Here is a 20,813-nt window from a genome sequence, read left to right as displayed (position 1 = left end):
GGACTGTGTTGTTTGACATCCAGGATTTTAGCATGTTGTAGGACACTCTCTCTGTCATAAGACACTCTCTCTGAATTACAGACTTCTTAGCCTGTAGTATGTTGGAAATGTACTGGCACTGCAATGGCAGCTTAAAAAGGATTCAAAATAATTTTATTTAATGTGAAATAAAACCTGAATTGGAAAGAGCGTTATCTCCTATCTTTACTGATACCTTGACTGGGGGGGGGGGGGATAGGATACTACTACCCAATCACAGCTCTGCTAAAATCCTGGATTTCTTAATTATATTCCACAGACAGCTCACTTCTGTCCTAAGGGAGAACAACAAATAGCTTCGAGAGCAGGAATTAGGAATTTTCATTTTTGCTTCTGCGTTCGTGGAGTGGGGAGATTTCCAAAACATCGGGGAAGTGTCTGAAAGTCTAGTTATTACAAATCTGTGGTCTGTCCAATAAGAACCCACCATCCTAGCCACCAGAGCTCTGCTTCGGCTGTCCTGAAAGACCTTAGCTCAGTGGTTTTCACACATTTAGCACCGGGACCCACTTTTTAGAATAAGAATCTATCAGGACCAACCAGTTGGACAGCTTTCAAGTTTTTATTTAGGCTTTGAAGATTCAACTGCACATGATTGTTGTAAGCTGCCCCGAGACCATTTTACAGCAAAAGGCAGGAAAGAAATGTTAAAAGAATTAAATTATACATGTTACATGCAGCTGTGGGCAAGCAAAGCATAATGGACTGTTTCCTTGCTGCAAAGCTGAATCGGTATGGGACTATTGGGAATGGAAATCCACAGGGTCATGCTGATCTCCCCCAGCCTGCTATTCATTTGTATTTGCAAATGATTTGCATGATATGCAAATTGTCCTGTCTGCATTAGGTGAACTGGAATATGGCAGCCCTGTTCAAAAGGAGTAAACAAACAACCACAGGGTCATATTGGCTCATGTCTATATTCTTTATATAGTGAACACCATCTTGTTTAGTCAGTTTAAAATACTGTTTCCGCATAAATTAAACAAGGGTTTATTTACCAGGACAGAGAAATGATATGCAGAGCCACACACGAGCCCCTTGGTATGCTCTGGGCAAATGGCCTCGTTAGTAATCCTGTTATTAAATTGTCAGGCTTTCATGGGGAAATTGGTCCCTATATACCACTGTTTCAGTTTAGGAAGGTACGGCCGGCCGTGAAGAGGGAAAATAAAGGGATTAATTTAGAGTTCTGAGCCGCTGCCACCATCAAACATCAGCTGGCCTACTGACATGTTCCCTAGGGTTCTGTTCTGGCAATCTGTTAGAAGGTGAGTGAGCAGTAACAATCATTTTGCATTCTAGATGAAATGTTTCTTTGCAGGAGCAAAGGATCACTGTCAATTTCCTTGTCAGATTTCCTCACAGGAATTGCCTTGTCAAGGACAGCTAGATGGCATACTTTAATGACACTATCCCTATTAATAATGGTACGTATCAGCCGCACAGTGCAGACAGACTAATTTTTGGTCTCCATCTACACGCTGGGGCTCTGCTCTCTTCTTAACTGACACCTTCAACATTCCGTCTTCCCTGGGAGCCATTAAACATGCCCAGTCCACATCAGGTAGTTCGGGGTTGTGGCTTTTTCCCCCCTTGTAATTCTCAAATGTATCTACTTCTACATACTTTGGGAGTCTCTCGAGTGTGAGGAAACTACCACCCTGACTGCGAGTGGTGGTTCTGTTTTCAGTACAAATTGACAGGGGCTCACAATAGATAGAGAGAGCATGCCTACCATGAACTCATGCTCACAGAGTTTGTCATCCAATATGTTTTGGACAGTCCAACCAGACATTGCATCAATGGGGGCAGACCAAATTTAGCACTTCAGGGAACATATTGTGATACTTGTGGGTATCTAGTCATATACTTTAATTCTATCTTGCCACTTTACTTTTCTTGCTCTGCAGCACAAGAAAAAAGTAACACTGACACTATTAGCAACAGAGAACATATTGATTCAATCAAGTCAAGCTGATACATCATAGACATGATCTGTGATTCATCATTGATGTGAATGTACTTTTTAACTTTGGGATTTCATTGCATTGCAGGAGAAAGAACTCAAACGTAAATAAATTCAATTAATAATCATTTCCTGCTTATTAAGGACAGAGCCATGAAATGGTACAGATGATGAAATGGTAGTCTAGCAACCATAGCAAAGACTAATGATGCCTCTGTCTGTTTTCCTATTCCATTTTATAATATTTGGCATATCATTTCCCAATAGAGCACATGGTTGACTTTACACTATATTTTCAAAAAATACCACTTATGAGACACACCCACACCAAATGTCCAAATAATGCTTATTCCTGAAACGGACCTCTACCCCAGAATGAATCCTCATGTGATTTTATATTAGCTGGATTAATTTTGTCATCGTGGATGCTCAAATAAATCTGACTTTTCTTAAAAGGAAACTGTTGTTAATTTGCTTGCAAAGAGCAATTTCTGAGGAATATGTGCGTTCTATTTGTTTCTTCTTTCTGCCCAGATATGCATCATTTCAGATTATAGCGAGTTTGTTTCCCATCCACATTTAGAATATGTTCAGAATAACAGAAGGAATCAGATTCCTGACCATGAGTCTTTATAAATATAAAAATATAAATCTTGCCATTTGCAAACGACCAAAATCTTTTTTTTATGAGATGCCCATGCCACCTTGAAGAATAAACATGTACAAACTCATACGTGAGCTTTGTTGTGCAAATGATAAAATGTTCCATGCTTCAATTCAAGCTCTCATGAGAAGCCTAAAAGTATGTGCTCAGTGTAATTAGATTTGCTGTGTAGCTCAAGCCACAAGGAAGATAAACCACAATATTATGTGATTTGTCTATAGTTGGCTGTTTTTCCTAGATTATGTCTCCAACTATGTCAGGAACATCTGGTGCAGTCTGCAAATCATTCTTGGGGCTGTGACTAGAGCCCTGCTTAAAGGGTTTAAATGTCCCAAGACGGCCTTCAAGGAGCTCTTACCCCTATTCTGCTAAAGTTAATAAGTTTTGAGTCCTGTTGGTTTCAATAAAAGATTTAAGCTTATCTTTCCAGTGGAAACAGGACTCAGGTATTGTGTCCTTTGTCCTCTTCAGACTTTCTTTTGAAACACCCTGTGGCTACTTGTAAGAACATTTACTTGCAAATAGTGTTCCTGCCTACCATTGTCTTGTCTTGTCTTTTACTGTTACCACATGCATGTACATTGCAGAAGACATAAGAAAGGAAGATCCACTGAATGGAACTTGGATGGACTGGAGAAGTTCCGTGCTTTAGCCACCCAAGAGATCTTGAACCATCAGACTTGGTCTCTGTAGTCACTTGTCCTGTGTGCCTCAGGTCAGCACCAGCAGAGGGCTCTGTTCACCTCCAGAAGCCTTACATGGCTGGTCCTACCTAGCTCCTGCCAAAGAGTATTAGTAACTCTGTGAGGGACGAAAGCTTCCTGATCAGGTCCAACTTTGTTGTTCCTTGGCTGTGTGTTCATTCTTTTGCCTGCCTCTCACAAATATCAAATGAAGTGGTAAACATCTTTCAGGGTTGCACAGAAACTTTCCAATGGAGGCAAGGATTGATATGACTGAATACTCTTCCATATCAAAGGAATCCCTGCACATAGAAAACTAACATATCAGTTTGAACTCACATATAGAAAGTCTCAGTTTGTGTCTCTGGCATTCTTGAGGTAGCAAAATTGGGAAAGATCTCTGTCTAAATTCTTAGAGATCTGTTGCCAATCAAATTAGATAGCTCTTTAGAAACCTAAGTACAATTGGTTTATGACCAAGCCTAGGATTGTTAAAAATTTTCTTGCTTGATGATGTCACTTCCAGTCATGACATCACTTCCAGTGGATCTTGACAGATTCTCATTCTAAAAAGTGGGTACCGGTGTGAAATGTATGAGAACCACTGGTCTACTGACTTTAGAGCCTTTGACCTTTTACAATATAACCTCCAAAAGCAGGCTAGTGCTCTTTTGATTTCAGTGGTGGGCAGGGAACTAATCAAGTGTTCCCTGGAGCCTGCCCCACTGAAGTCTGTACACTGCTGTCCAGAATCTCCAGCACACTGAAGGGATGTTGTTTGTAACCTTTCATGTGCCAGTGCATCACCTGTATATGTCATTTGTTTTGCTAATGCATCACCTGTATTCTTTTATCTAGTGCACTTACATTTATTTTAGTTTTTACTTACATCTTCTGTACTGGCAGCTCTCAATTAACACAGTCTAAATTAGCACATTTTTTGAAATAACATGATTTACAAATTAATACCGGAAGTGTGATTTCCGCAGGTTCCTTTTTAACGCAGTTCATTAGCTGCTAATTGGTTGTTAACAAGCACCCTCCTCGTTAGACGCTGGGAGGAGTCTCCTCTAAAGACAGAAGACAAAAACAGAGACCAAGAAAATGCATTCACAGAAATTTTGAGGTGGCTGTGACTGCATGTCTTGTAAAATTTCTTCTGCTTGGTGACGGTCTAGAGTGTGTGCCAGAGCATGGAGATAAGTGCCGGGGAAGGCAGCAAAGGGAGACTTCTGAGACTCTTCTTAGTGGAGAGAGAGGCACTTCTAGCACTCCCTCTAAGAGAGGGAGCAATCCCCTGTGGTTACCTTTTGCAACATTAAAGGTATGACACAGAATCCGCTAGTGATTCTTTTTCCTCGAGATAATTGACAAGAGGTCCTAGGGCTAAGCTCTGCCGCTTAGCGATCTCTCAGTTTCCATGCCTGCATCTTTGTGTTCCCTCATTGCTTTCTCAGCTGTCAACATCCATAGCCACTCTTACTCCCAGTTGCCTCCCTCTCAACCTTCTCCCTTACATCATCTTGGGCAAGCAGAAGAAACCAGTCATCAGTATGAGTGTTAAATGACTTTCCCCCTAACTCATGCCGATCCCATTATTTCCTACAGGGAAAAGAGTGTTTTTGATATACGTGTTATTTTCCAGGAGCATAACCCTACATAAACTGAGAGCTGCCTGCATATCAATAAATCTTATTCTTTCTAACACACATTGTAGTTTGACTCTCTTTGGCTACCATTTGAACCTGTGTGACACAATCTGGTTGGACCAACCTCTAATGTGAAGACAGACTGCTCTTCAGGAAGTCTCCACAAGTTTCAGTCTCCCCATGTAAATCAGACTTCCATAATTTACTGGTGCACCGTGGAAACCAATCACAGGGAAATTATAACAGCAGTCGCATCACAAACTAAGTATGAACTAAGCTTCAAATGCAGCTCTAGTACAGAGGCAGAATGGGCAGATGTCCAGGACAATGCAAGTCAAAGAAGCATAGAAGTCACTTCTTGGTTCTTGTGCTACTTCTGGCATGGCTGACTTTCTGCAAAAGTTTAAAACATGTGTTATCAAGATCACCTGATATGTCTAGGGCAGTGTTTCTCAATGCATGCTCCTTGGAGCCTGGACATCCCTGCTAGGAGTGTAAAGTCTCTGGAGACCAAACGTTTGAGAATCACTTGTCTAGGGTGACCGAAAAAGCCCTTGAGCTGTGTTCAAACAGCAAATATATTTTCCACAACCCATGCTGTGGCTGACATTTTGCCAAATTTCTTGCTGACGGAGTAGAAACTTTACATTTGAATCAAATCTGAATGAACAGCAAGCACGAGGTAATGCAAAGCAGAAAATTGCTTTTTGTAATGTTTGAAGGCCATTTGAAGGTTCTCCACACAGAGCTATATCTCCTTCAAAAACAACTTTACTTGGCTGAATAGCATGGACTTTATCAGCAACCACAGGAAAGGTTTGCAATGGATTTAAAAAACTTTTTGGTTATTGTACACAGACATTTTGAACAATCTGTTTGACTTGTCAGACCTTCATTTCATGACTCTGTGGCTTGTCTACAATGATATTTCACCTGGTCTCAGACAGTTTTATTGGACTTGTCAGCCACTCTATTCTTCTCAAGTATAAATAGCGAGACGTGATTTGTCAACATTCATTCTAAAATGTAATTATTTCTGCAGTGGCTATGCAAAATCATTTTCTTTCTTAGATGTGCCTATGTCTTATGCTGCCAATATTAATAGGATGCCAATCAGTGGTCTTGTTGTGGAGTACATCACAAGGCTCGCTTCCAGCCGCCAAGAAGGCAATCTATTATTTGTTTGGTTTTTTTTGATTAAAATAATAATACAAACAACCAACGCAATCACAAAAAAAGAACATAATAGCATGCATAATATCACTGACAGCTGAATCCTATTCCTGCAGGATGCTGCAGGCATGCGGCAGGCCCTCTGCTGGTCTGCGCACGCTGCTGCTGGTGCAAGGGCTGGAAAGTTGGGCATCACCAGCAGTGCAGTACAGATCAGCTGCAGCTGCCAGTGGGTTTCTGCCAGCAGAGGGCCAAAGATTGGAGGGGGCAGATCACCATCCTGGCCCAGACACACCCCCAGCGGGCTCCTCAGATGGTTGGCAACCTTCAGTCTCGAAAGACTATGGTATAAGCCTACAGCACCCGGTATTCCCATGCGGTCTCCAATCCAAGTACTAACCAGGTCTGACCCTGCTTAGCTTCCAAGATCAGACTGGATCGGGCATGTGCAGGGTAACAGTTGCTGTATAGAACTATGCCAGTTACTGAGCTTGTGTAGCTCTGGGGAGTCCTGACTATGTGGCGACTGGGAAGATAGTTACTGTAATGTAATTTCTTACCTCTCCTGACTGGCCATGTCCCTGATGGGCGTGCAGGATGCACTGGTAGCCCTGCATCAGGTGTGCTGGCCCAGGATAGGAGTGGGCCATCAATCAGATAAGTCTATTATTAATCCTGTGTCACTGTTTGCCCTCTGTCTGTGCAAAGTAATGCCTTCCCCAGTGTACAAGGGAACAGGGTGGTGGCTGCATATGTACTTGATGTTCTAATTATATAACATGATGAACTTCATATCTTATATCCTTTAGGTCAATTCACATGCAAGTCTCTTGGGCCACATACTGACCTATGCAGTTTGAGCAGTGAGAATATTGTGGATCTGTTCCAGGATTTGCATCATGAGTTGACCAGGTTGGGCAACTGACCGAAGGCTCATAAGACCCTGTGGGTCTTCCCAGCTGACCTGAAAGCCCTGTCAGCTGGTAGCCGGTGGTGTAAGTTACTTAATCAAGCAACCCATATCATCTCTGCTTTCTCCCTTCCCTTCCCCTTCCTCGTCTGTACTTTCTCTGAGGAACTACATTAACAAAGTGTAGGGGAGGTGAGATGACAACAGCAACTCTTTCGGTTGTCAGTTCTTCAGCTGCCTACTCTATTCTCAGTGCTTCTGAGATCTGAGACAGGAATGTACAGACAGCCCTCATCTTCCCAGTCTTCCCACCGTCCCACCCCATGAGTGATTTGGGTGCACCTTTCTGAGGCTGCTCCTGTCTCAGCAATATGGCAGCACTGAGAGAAGAGCATTGGAATTGGGAAGGGATTCTGCAAGGTGCTTATCCTTCTGACTAGAGTTCTGCAGCATACTATTCCCTTAGGTAGGTATGAAAAAGGACCGCAGAGCTGGGCAAAACCAATCCTCTAAGGTAGACTACCACCACCCCTTCCAACCAGGGGCAGTTGGAAGACCCCTGGGCACATCATTCACTAAAGAGCAAGCAGGGATTGCCAAGCCACAGTGCTTCTCTCTTCCCTTAGGACTGTGAAAATGCATGATTGGCATCCTTCAGTCTCGGAAGACCATGGTGTCACGCTCTGAATGGTGGCTCTGGAACAGAGTGTCCTGTCCAGTGCGTGAAGCCTGGGTAAAGTAGGTATGGAGGATAGGCTGTTACCCATGCAGCAAATCCCCCCTCTCCACGTTGCTGAAATGGTCCAATGGAAAGGCAGAGGCCAATATGGTTGGTTCCAGCGGCGTCGCAGGAGTTGCCATGAACTGCCTCAGGGACTCCGGCTCCGGATTTTGCCTCGAGGTTGACTCCTGAAGCCTTTTCCATAACTGGATGTAGCCACAAGGCAGTGGAGGTTTGGGATCAGAGTTTTCCTTCTCTCAGATGAGCTGCCTTCCCAGGCTGACGAGTCCCATCTACCCGCTGGCTGTTCAGTTGCCTCTTACGACAAGTACAGCCAAACTGAGGCTGTACTTGTCCCCTGTTTTTCCCCTGGGGGCTGGGGATAAGAAATGCATGATTATGTTATGATTAAGACTAGATCTAGCTAAACCAATATCCTATGTTCAATAAGCACACTTCAATGAGACAGAATTTATAATTTATTCAAGGGAAAAAAGGGGAAAGCAATAGCAGCAAAACAGAATGCGATTTGGAAAGAATGCCCCATGGTCAGAAAATAACAAAGCCAGCTCCTAGCTATGACTATAGCTGATCTCACCTTGCAGCATTCACAAAGACCTTCCACAGCATGGCTGGTGGGCTGGCTGGAATTTTGTTCTGTCAATATATCTTTCTAAAGGAGGAGAGTGTTCTAGAGAGGATCATCTCATGCCCTCAATACCTTTCCCACAATGTTTAAGAACTTAATGGTTTTGCTAGACAGGATGGAACATATTGAAGAGTAACTTTTGCTCCTGTGAGTCACTTGAGTTTTTGTTTTCATATTCTGTTTCCTCTTCAGTGTCTCTAGCAGCCACATCTCAATGGAGAGTGGATGCCTCTTGTTATGGCTTTACACCCATTATAAACAGTCATATGGAGTATTGTATTAGAGTCCATCCTGTTTGCAGTATAATGTGCCTTGTTTTTGTTGTTAACAGAGGGTAATCTAATATACTGCAGCTGGTCTCTTCTGGCAAGAACAAACTCCTCAGTTTGAAGCTATTGGTTTTATTTTATCACTGACATTCCTCCGCAGTTATCATCAGGGTGCAGCTACAGTTCCAGCCATGTAGTGTTGTCCATGCACCCATAATGTTATGGAGAGGAGATTGTGCAGCTGTTTTTTTGTTGTTTTTTTTACAGCACCTTGGGAAATCAAGCAAGATACATTTATGAATGGAGAAATAATCACTTTTCTCATAGGTAATGAGATTAAACTGTGGCTGAAATGATACTACATGGAGACAGAGAAATATCTCTCTCTCTCTCTCTCTCTCTCTCCTTACTAGCTGGCCAACAACAATTTTGGCAACAGAAACAGGAATTCATACAAGTTCTGCTTCCCAGCAGATATGTAATTAAATGGCTGGCTATTTGCAGCTCTTAGGAACATTTCAGATCTAACACCAGAGGTAGTGGCTCCACTCCTCCTCATGACAGAGTTAGTGTAGAAAAGAATGGAAGTCACCTTTTGGCCATCCTGACAGCTTCCTCTTCACTCTTGTTTATGAAATAGTGCCAGTAGAAGAGAATATTAACAGGAAGACCAATGAACAAGTGAAGGATATGACTTACAGTCCATTTCTATCTGGGCCTTGCACTGACAGAATTTACATTCCACCAGCACAAGAACTGGGCTGCTGGTGTGGCAGCAGCAGCAATAGCGCACAGGCCTGGGTGTCAGTGCAGCCCCAGGTGCACGCCAACAGAGTGCCTAGCCCCCCTGAAGCAGGTAGGTCAGCAGGGGAGTGTCCTAGGGAGTATCTGGGTGAGGATTGGGGCTGGCCGGGGGTTGGTTGAGGACAGGCTGGGGTGGATATTAACAGCGGCAGCCCTGCTAATATCCCATGCTCCTGACCTGGCCTCAATATGGCCAAGCCCCTGAACCTGCTCAGATTTATACCAGCCAGAGAGCTAGCACAGATCCAAGTAGGGCCATTGAGGACCATGGCATAGTGGAGTAGGTAAGCAAAACAAGTTTTTTACTTCCCTTTCCATTCTTGCCTGTTCCCCTGTTGGCCCACAGCATGCAGTGGAGGCTGTGCTGTCACTGCTGAACACTCTGGGCTGGCCCAGGATAGGATTGGACTGACAGAGATATTATTTCATCTATCATACAATACAAGTACTTTACTTTTGCTTCCAGGTAAAACTCTAGCCCATACCTCTTCACTATCCACTATGTGTTTTTCCTCTTTCAAACTGCATATGGCATCTTATTTTAACCTTTCAGTCCCCTCAATGGGATCTCTAGGGCAGCTGATAACCAATTAAACAGTTTACCAAAACAGTCTCAAGCCCTAACTGGAGAAAACAGTGGTACAGCAGAAGCAAAATTCCATATTCATAATAAAACATTGCAGTTGGGCTAAATTTCATGAATTCACCTGTTCATTGAAATACTATTGTTTTTAGTTGACTGTCTGAAAGCAGGAAGAGTCTAGCCAGAGCTCCCAGCACAAGGAGTTTCAGGTAGATGAGAACCCTCTTTTAAAAAAAACAGACACCCCCCCCCCCAGCCTCCATTAAATTGGATCACTTACCCTCTGGCACCAATCTATTCCCTCTTTCTTTGAGATGAAATCTTGTCTGAGAAGGCACAGGCCCTGCTACACCATTGAAATAATTTAAGCTGAAAGCCCTGAAAGGACACAGCCCAAAGTAATGCTCTGCTCCTTTGTTCTTTTTTGCACTGAAAGAAGGTGAGGCTTCAGGGGACAGTCCAAAGGTATGTGCAATGTGTCCAATGATAAAAGGGCCCCCAAAACTCACATACCACAATTTGTGGCAGTAAATTCCACACATTAATTATCAGATCAGAGACACTCATTTATCCAGAAACTACTCCCAGTCAATTTTGTCTCAAATCCTAACCAATTTTCTAGCTCTAACATAGCTCTTCTAATGAAGTTTGTACTGCATCCTGCGATTGGGGGGCAGTCATAGATGCCTCCTCAAGGCAAGAGAATATGTATTCCCTTACCTCGGACCTACATTGCCCTTAGGTCAGTGCTGGAAAGTTGGTTAGAATTGTGCCCTAAGTTGAGTAACCCTGAATTCTAGTATTATGAGAGAGAACATAAGAACAGCCCCATTGGATCAGGCCTTAGGCCCATCTAGTCCAGCTTCATATATCTCACAGTGGCCCACCAAATGCCCCAGGGAGCACACCAGATAACAAGAGACCTGCATCCTGGTGCCCTCCCTTGCGTCTGGCATTCTGACATAGCCCATTTCTAAAATCAGAGGTTGCGCATACCCATCATGGCTTGTAACCCGTAATGGATTTTTCCTCCAGAAACTTGTCCAATCCCCTTTTAAAGGCATCCAGGCCAGATGCCATCACCAAAACCTGTGGCAAGGAGTTCCACAGACCAACCACGCGCTGAGTTAAGAAATATTTTCTTTTGTCTGTCCTAACTCTCCCAACACTCAATTTTAGTGGATGTCCCCTGGTTCTGGTGTTATGTGAGAGTGTAAAGAGCATATTTCTATCCGGTTTATCCTTCCCGTGCTTAATTTTGTATGTCTCAATCATGTCCCCCCTCAGGCACCTCTTTTCTAGGCTGAAGAGGCCCAAACGCCGTAGCCCTTCCTCATAAGGAAGGTGCCCCAGCCCAGTAATCATCTTAGTCACTCTCTTTTGCACCTTTTCCATTTCCACTATATCCTTTCGAGATGCGGCAACCAGAACTGGACACAATACTCCAGGTGTAGCCTTACCATAGATTTGTACAACGGCATTATAATATTAGCCATTTTATTCTCAATACCTTTTCTAATGATCCCAAGCATAGAATTGGCCTTCTTCACTGCTGCTGAACATTGAGTCGACACTTTCATCGAGCTGTCCACCACCACCCAAGATCTGTCACAGACAGCTCAGAACCCATCAGCCTATATCTAAAGTTTTGATTTTTTGCCCCAATGTGCATGACTTTACACTTACTTACATTGAAACGCATCTGCCATTTTGCTGCCCATTCTGCCAGTTTGGAGAGATTCTTCTGGAGAGGAAGAAAATCATTCCAAATCACATGCACTTTTAAAAATCTTTATTATATTACACTTCATTTGTCTAACATTGGGGCACAGGGCATGGGAGTTGAAGGGCAATTCCTTGCTGAAGCTGAGCATGTTGAGGCCTGGTCAGTGCCTGAACATAGGCTGCCTTGAGCTCATGGTAGAAGACAGGCGGCAGTAAATTAAGTAAAAAGGTATTTTCAGTCTAGAACAGGGGTGTCCAAACTGGCAGGAGGACCACATCATCTCTCTGACACTGCGTTGGGGGCCTGGAAAAAAAGAATTAATTTACATTAAACTGGCCCACCTCACCCCAGCAGTGTCTTTTCTAGTGGCTGTCTGCTGATGTTGCATCTTTTTAGATTGTGAGCCCTTTTGGGACAGGGAGCCATTAGTTATTTGATTTTTTTCTGTAAACCGCTTTGTGAACTTTTTGTTGGAAAGCGGCATATAAATACTGTTATTATTTATTATTATTTAAAAATAATTGAATAAATTTTCAGAAATTTACATAAATGAATATATTAGAGATGGATCTTATATGAATGAATGAAGGTCTCACAATAGCTCAAGGCTTATAAAAGACCTTGTGCAAGGTAAGGCCGACCTTTCCTTTGCTGCCGCTGCTACTTCACAAATATGAAACAGCAAGCTGCGGAGGGAGCCCTCGGCATGGCTTGCGCAAGAGGTCAAACAGTTGGCCCTCATGCTAGAGTAGTCGCATTGGGCCAGCATGGGTTCCAGCAAGTCTCCGGAGGACGAAAGGCTCAATGGAGACTGGGGGCTCCCTGCAGGTCAGATTGTGGGCCCCCGAGGGCCGGAAATGACCCCCGGGCCGGGGTTTGGGCACCCCTGATCTAGAAGTACAGCTGCCAAAGAACAGGTTCAGGATATTTCCCTCCCAATATATAGTCCCTGCCTCTTATTTAACTAAAAACAAAAGCGTCAGTTTTCATGTTGAGTGTTAAAAATTTTAGGCACCTGTCTTTAAAAATGAAAGACTAGTTTTTTTTTTGTCTTTTTCTTTGCTAGTTTGGATTCTTTCAAGCTTGTCATATTAATAAAATATGCAAAGTCTTTTGTGTTGTCTTGTTTTGCTCATTATGTTCTCAACTTCCTGATTTTGAACAAGAGAACAAAGCGTATAAAATAATAATTGCCTAGAAAAATATAGTGTGAAGGTTATTGCATAGTAAAAAAAATATTTGCAATACCATCTGCCTGGAAGTAGCACGGTAATGTTTTAGTAGGCAGAATTAAAATCCTCATCTGTTCAGTGCCAACGATCACATTTCCGGCTATAGAGATCCCCGGGGACAGTACAGTAGCTAATGAATACATTATGAGAATTGTACACAGAATCAGCAAACACCTCTGTGAAGCGGGGACGTGTCTGCACAAATTGTACAATCAATGCTGATGAACCCAGGGGAGAAAGGAAAAAAAATCATGCTTAAAATGGAAATTAAGCTGGGACTTCTAGTCTTGTAAATTTTTGTTTCTGCTTATCTCAGGGCAGGACTACATGTTTCAGCAAGTACATGTTCCCAAACTCATGCATGCCCAGATGATGTGAATGTGGGGGTGCACTACATGTAAGGGAGGATCTGCAAGCTGCTTAACCCTTTCTGCATGTGCTGATTCTCACGTAACACATGAGATTTCTATTAGGTGCATCTCTTTTTAGTGTCAGCACCAGGTTGCTGGGGGACTGGGGCAAAGCTATGGCCTGGACCCTCTATTGGTGTTGCATGCTGACCATTAATGGTGCATTGGGTACTACCATTACCAAATTACCATATACATCTAAATTCATTTATGTGAAAAACAAGGCACCATGTAGTGTGCACACTCCTACTGTATTTCACACACCAAAGCAGTGGAGGTATTTTTTGAACCATTGATGATATATTGAAAGACACATATTTTCTAGTTGAACTTCATGGAACAGGAAAAAGCACTTCAGCCTTTAAATCAACTGAGAACAGGTTATGGCAGAGTCAATGTATGTGTCATACAGCAGACCAAGTATAGTATGTCACGGTGCTTGGTTGCATTCTTAGGCCGTTTTCTTTGTCATGAGGAAATGAAGCATTAGAAGTTGTCTGTTTGCATCTGTGAAATGGTAGTGTGTCTGATCTGAAGATCTCCTCTAATACATCCCCTCTGCCCATGCGTAGAGGTTATCAAACAGTCTGTCAGCAAGTGTAGGTTTGTGGAGTGGGGATTGTTAGGACACTAACAAGGGAGTGGAATCAATTTGTTCATTAGATCAATTTGTTCATTAGATTACTCATTTGAATGGTGGACAACTCACTTCCCTGGTAGCATGAGTTAATTAAAAAAAACAGCAGTGTCCAATAATTAAGCAAATGAAACGTTTGATTTAATTAAAGCCACATCAAATGTAAATTGTGGAGTATCACATGAACGGTTCTGGTGCTACAAAATACAACATTGTGTCATGTATTGGTTTTGGTCCAATCAATATGAAAAATCAGTATTATTAAGTTCAAAACATCATCATTCCACACTGGCCACTACACATAAGTGAGAGTGTCCTTAGATATATTTGTTCTTTTCAGTTACTTACAGACTAGGGCTTCAATCCTGCACACTCTTTCCTCCAAATCAATTCCATTGAACTTATTTCTGAGTGGACAATCCTAGGATTGGGCTGCCAGCTTCCTTTTAAAGTTTGGAGCATATGAAGCTGCTTAATACTGTGTCAGACCATTGGTCCATCTAGGTCAGTATTGTCAGCACAGTCTGTCAAGAAGCTCTCCAGGTTTTTGAGCAGAAATTTTTCCCCTGTCCTACTTGGAGATGCTGGGGTTTAAAACGAGAACCTCCTGTATGCATAGCAGGTGCTCTGTCACTGTGCCATGGCCCTTCCCCAACATATTGAACACTTATATTAAAATTTTGTACATTTATATATGCACAAAATATTGTACATATAAGTGTATGTATTTGTACATATAAATGTACAAAATGTTTCATAACACAGTTTTATTGCAACTGTACAAGCAGGTGAGTGACTGATGAGTGGGTTTCTCAATATTTTACCATTATAAAGTCTGAGCATTGTGCTCAAAGTACCTTGTAATGGGCAGGCATCTTTGTCTAAGGTGACATTTCAGTTTGATCTTCCATATTGTTGTTGACTTGGGGCCAGCGCCTCACCTTCTCCACTCTGTTAAGAGCTCTGTATCACTTCTGACAGGTGGACTTCCACCAAGATGTGTAATGAATGCACCTGATGGTGCACCAAAGAAGATGACAGCTTTGACAACCTTCTGGATTCCTGCTGAATCTAGCTCACACCTGGTCATTGGTCCCAGTCCAACAGAGTGCTAGTGCCTGCCCTAAAGAACAATTTACCTCCACTTCTCTTTCAAATCCGAGAGATGAAAAAGAGCTGTTGCTCTCAGACAGTTTTCCCACCTCCTCTATGACTTGCCTGGGTAACTCAGCTAGCAGTCAGTGACCTGAAAGACTCTAGGCTGGGTAAGAGGTTTGGAGTGTGGCCTATATATATTTTCTCATGGCAGCAAAAAGAATACAATGTCATGTCTGTCTACGCGTGTTGATGTGCTTAGATGTGACCTATGCGTGGGGAGGAAGTCAGCATCATGAAGGAGGACCTGGTGTCTTCCTAGCACTAACCTAGAGATCACAATATACCCACTAAACGAGGGGGAGCATACTGTTGTTAGCCTAGTTAGGCACACAACCTACTTGTGAGTCTGCAGCAGAGTGCTTGTGTCCCATGCTCATTTTGAAACTCCAAGGCCTCAGTGCTCTGCAGACTTACCTGCTAATAAACCCTCAACTCAGTGGGGAATTAGGGTCAAACAAGACACCATGAGAAATGTGTCATCACTTTTCTTTCTTTTGCAGCTGTTTCAAAAACAGCAGTAAAGATTGTGGTGCCAATGTCAAGAGGAGTGTGTTAACCTTTCCTTTGCTGTGTACCCAACAAAATTGCTCCCTGAAACTGCTGCGTGCCTGCGGAAAATTGCTATAAGTGCTTGTGTATTTTCCTTCCAGGGCAGCAAGTAGCTTCTTATCATGTCTAGTTTAACCATAATTTCAGATTAAACGTGCATAGGTGCTATAAATATCAAATCTGGTTTGCACTTTGTGCAAGGTGGTTGGGTGTTAATCTGTCTAAATTCTTTCTAATGAAACAAAAAGCGATTGTTTTGATTAAAAGCTGATTGGTGACAGCTTTTAATTAGCAACCACTTCATTAGATCTGGGAAGTTCAAGTGTCTTGTTAGGAAAAAAACAGCAGAACATGGGAGAGAGACATCATTGGTTTGCTTGGGCCAAATTTAGGGTGGGGAAAATGCAATATGTTCCAGGCCCCTCATGATGTAGTAGTAGTAGTAGTAGTGGTAGTGGTAGTATTCCCACACTGTACCTGCTGCTGCACAAAGTAACGTAAGCAAAAGCTAGAAGTCTTTGCCTCGAGGAGATTACAAGCTCAGTTGGTGCAGTGGCAAGGAGTAAAGGGAGAGCAGAAAGGCCTTCATTTCAGAACAGTAGCTTCTGTGCACAGCTTCTTTCAGTGGTAAGCAACATGATTTTCACATGGTTTTATGGAACATAATGCCACTCTATGTCCAGCTGTTTTTTCCATGTCGACAATAAGTCCATGCTGTGAAAATGGAACTCATTTACCTAAAATGTTCTTCTCTCTGGGAGGGACTTCAGCTGTATGCCAGATAACTGGGTTAACTGTACCGACAGGCATTTTCAGAACTGAGTCATGCATTTTTATTGTTTTAAAGTGTTGGGGTTTTTTTAGCCAGAATTTAATTGCCCTTTAGTGTATTAATATCTTTGTAGGCGGCGGGAAAAAGGTCAATCCAACATGTGAACTGCCCAGTGGAATAGTAATTTCCCTGAAGCTTATATAGAAAACTGTCCAATATAAGCCTGACACACTTCTTTTCATTCTGGCGCCCAAGGCAACTGTCTCTTTTGGACTCATGGATGGACCAGCTCTGTCTCCAAAATGTACAAAGATACTACAAAACTAAGGGCACAATCCTACCCTGCATCCAGCGTGGGATAGGGGCCCAAAGCAGCTCAGCCAGAGGTAAGGGGAAACTTTTCCCCTTACCTCCGGCTAAGGTATCCTGGCCCCTATGGGTCTCCTCAGACCTGCACCACCTCCTGAGGTGGCACAAGTCCAAGGAGAGTGGAGCGGCTTGAAGCAGGTCCCTTAACTGCCGGGTCTCCTCTTGCTCCCCAAGTGCCCACCCCCGGGGCTGCCCACTGCCCGCCCCAAAACACCTCCACCCCACCCACCCCAGAGCCTTGAGTCTGTCCAGCTGGGCTGACACTGTACTATAAAATTTCAGGCTGCCTGAAACCCCCATGTATCCCTTGAGCTGCAGAGTGAAGAAAGGTATGATATAAATGAAATCATAGTCACCAGTTCATTCCAACTTTTTTGCCTGGTGGTGTCTCTGCTCCAGCTCACCACTCCTTTACCTTTCTGTCTGTTCCATTCCTGTTCTTCTGCTTTTTTGAAAAGCCACATAGTGGAGGAAAAAGAGGAGCAGTGAACCTCCCACACTGTTTGGTAAGATAAAGAGGGAAAGTGAACTCCGCAGGTTCTGCTGCGGGTGGGGAGAGCAGGGCAGCAAATGGCGTGCTCAGTCTTCCATGAAGAGGGCTTGAGGAACAGTGGCACATGGCACACTTTGGAGTGGAGTCAGTGAGCATCTTGCTATGCCACCATGTGTGTGGAGTGGCTTGGACTAACTTGATTGGGACAAATGGTTTTTTGCATCCCAGACATTTGCATCGCATTATAATTGGGCAACAAACCCCATGTTATATATCCTCAGCCTCCTTTACCAGCCTCCTTTACCAGTACCATACATACACACGATATACCATATTGGGGCACAAATCTCTGGGGCGCAAAAAGAACAGACACAAATGTCCAATACCAGGATGCATTTGACCAGGACATAGTTCTCTAGGACACAATGGTCTTGTCACAATGCTTCAGGAGGATATCTGATATTGGTATCCAAAAGCAATACACCATGGAATGAAAAATAATATTAATAATAATAAATAATAATATTAATATAAGAGTATAATAATAATAAATAAAAATAATAATAATGTAAAGAATCCTCTTTGCAAAATAATAGCAATATCACTCTGGTGTTCAAAAAACAATTTTTTGTCATAACATTCAATCATAATGTGAGAATTCAGGTGAAAGAACTCCAAAAGTCCTAGGAGATAATACAAACTATAACCTAAAGTTTTTCACAAAACATTTTGCTCAAAAATGGGGACTTGAGGCAGTGGCTAAAAATAACGTCCACTGACTTTTGTTCATTGCTGTCTTATTGGGCCAGAAGGTAGTTCACTCTTGGGGATCATCACGTGGCATCATCCAAAACCAATCAGAGTTAGAGAAATGCTTCTTGCCCTTACTCAAACAGTGTGGGTTAAAAAAAAAGCCATCAATCATCAACCATGGGTGTTACCACTGCCACTGCTAAGTTCACCTCACAGTTTGGCTGTTTTTGAACCTCTGCTCCAATTGCCAAAATGCATGCTTTGAACAGAACAAAGTTGAGGGGTTTTCAGCTTGGCACTAAAGGTAACTGCAAAGGTTTCTGGGTCTTCAAAGGACAGTGCACTTCGGATATATTTCCAACTGTTTTCATGTATGTTGTAACATTCTCTTGTTCTTCTCAGACTGGATACTTCCATTTGCCTGATGGAGACTACTTCATTGAACCAGTGAACAAATACCAGCTGGAAGAAGGGGCTTATCACCCACATGTAGTCTACAGGACAAACATCTTTGAGAAGGCTGTGCGAAAACGGCGGGACACCTTGCTGGCAAAGGAACAGACTTGTGGAGTTAATGGTACTTGCTGAACTGCTTTTAAATACTCTTCTGCATACCAGTAGAGTCCAAAAGTGCTTATCCAAAGATAAACTTTTCACCCCATGGCTGTTTCACAATGCATTGGGCCCATCTACAGTACAAATACAGCACAATAAATTGAATCTGTTTGAGCTGTCAGATTTCTCTCAAAGAAACCTAGGAACTGTAGTTTGATGAGAACCCTCAGGTTTCTTTCCTTTAAGGTTCCCAGCCCCAATTTTCAGGGCTCTCTATTATGTTGTCACAGCAGTTAGAGATTGTGGGCACAATCCTAACCAACTTTCCAGCACTGGCATAGCAATGCCAATGGGGCATGTGCTGCATCTTGCAGTCAGTGTGCAGTCATGGTAAGGCAATGTTTGTTCCCTTACTTCGGAGGTGCACTGCCCTTATATCAGTGCTAGAAAGTTGGTTAAGATTGCAGCCTGATTTACATTTGTAAGGTAGATAATAGATATGTATCAGAAATGGGGGTTGAAGTGCCTGAAAAAGAACTGGTTTTTCTGTCACACACTTTGACTGCCATCTCTTGATCCTACTCATAGGTTTGGCTATGTAGCAAAGCAATCAGCCCAGCTTATTCTTTTGGCACTTCCAGGCATGTTCCTTTTAGAGTACTAGCCAAATGTTGGTTTTTCACTTGCAGTCGTATGCAAAATTGCAATGTTCTTTCCACAGAGCTAAGGCTATATTGTGTTTTGAAGACCCTCCTCCCATTCCTCCCCTTTTTTGGTGGTGTGCTGCATCTGGGCATGCGTCTCTCAGAGAAGATGGAACAGTCGTGTTAACAACAGTAGACTGTCATTAATTGCTGTCATTTTGTGCATTAATAAATATGTTGACTCCAACATGGGGAGAATTCAGGTGGTCAAGGGATGGCCAACCATGTCACTGCACCTCTTGTAAAGAGTGAACAAAATGTGACAGTTCCAGACCAGACACTTCATCTGGAAGTGCCCCAAAGGTCCCAACTATGCTGAATAAGTGTCCCTGACAACACCTTCTCCAAGTTGCACCCGTTAAGTTTTCCCTGTCACTGCTAATTGCAGCTGGGGGGAAAGGATTCAAATCAGGGAATCATCAGCTTTTGGATGATCCCTCACCTGTGAATTTGATACAGCACAAATGTCAACAGCAACCCATAAACCTTAACTGACTGGAAAAATGTGGTAGAATAGAGACGTATTCGCTGAGTTTTGAGGGGGGAAAACAGCAAAGTGGTTGATTTTGCTTCCTCACCTAGTACCTGCATGCCTCAGTCTTGGACGACTTACTCCAGTGGTTCTCAAACTGTGGGTCTGGGACTCAAAGTTTGGTGGTTCGTGAAACTGACAGGGCAGATTAGACTATGTGCATCAGGGGTTAAACAAGCTGCTACTGCTACCCAGTCACCATTATAGCCACACTCTTTGGCATTTATAAATCAGGCAACAGCTTCTGGAGCGGGGCAGTGCAACTTTTGACAGATGGGGGGAGCATGACTCTTGCGTGACCCCAGCTGTGCTGACCCAGAAGCAATTTGCAGTGACGTGAGGACGTCATTGCCAATGATTTCCATGTTCTGAGCCTGCCAAAGCCATTTGCCAGGCTCGGAACGCAAGGGGTGGAGGTTGGTATAGCAGGGCTTTTTGATCTGCTGCTGCATCATTCCGACTTCTTCTCCAAAGAAGAAGCTGGAACAGCACGGCAGGGAGACTGAAAAGGCTTTGAAGTGGGAAGAGGTGGGGGGCTGTGGCTGAGCTTTTGGGGGTGTCGAAAAGGCCCACTCTGTTGGACCACCTTGCTCTTCAGGGGTGCTCACACTTTTTTGGCTCGAGAGCTACTTTGAAACCCAGCAAGGCCCGGAGATCTACCAGAGTTTTTTTTTTACAATGTTCGCGCCATCATAACATATAACATTTATGTGTACAATGTATGTTGGTGTACCTTGAGCCCCACTGAGTATAACAGGACTTACTCCTGAGTAGACATGCCTAGGATTAGGCTGTGAGGCTGCAATCCTA

At 43.2% G+C, this 20,813-nt stretch overlaps 1 protein-coding gene across 1 annotated transcript in view; it reads left to right on the top strand.

The window, feature by feature from the left end:
• The window catches only part of ADAMTS12 (ADAM metallopeptidase with thrombospondin type 1 motif 12), a 148,848-nt gene that overhangs the window by 38,438 nt on the left and 89,597 nt on the right, over nucleotides 1–20,813 (top strand). Inside the window, exon 3 of the mRNA XM_066615124.1 lies at nucleotides 18,615–18,789. Within this exon, the coding sequence (XP_066471221.1) occupies nucleotides 18,615–18,789 (175 nt within the window). The remainder of the gene's footprint in view (nucleotides 1–18,614; nucleotides 18,790–20,813) is intronic.

The sequence above is a fragment of the Tiliqua scincoides genome, chromosome 2, assembly GCF_035046505.1.
Source record: "Tiliqua scincoides isolate rTilSci1 chromosome 2, rTilSci1.hap2, whole genome shotgun sequence".
In the NCBI taxonomy this organism is placed as follows: Eukaryota; Metazoa; Chordata; class Lepidosauria; order Squamata; family Scincidae; genus Tiliqua; species Tiliqua scincoides.
This window is presented reverse-complemented; position numbering and strand designations above follow the sequence as displayed.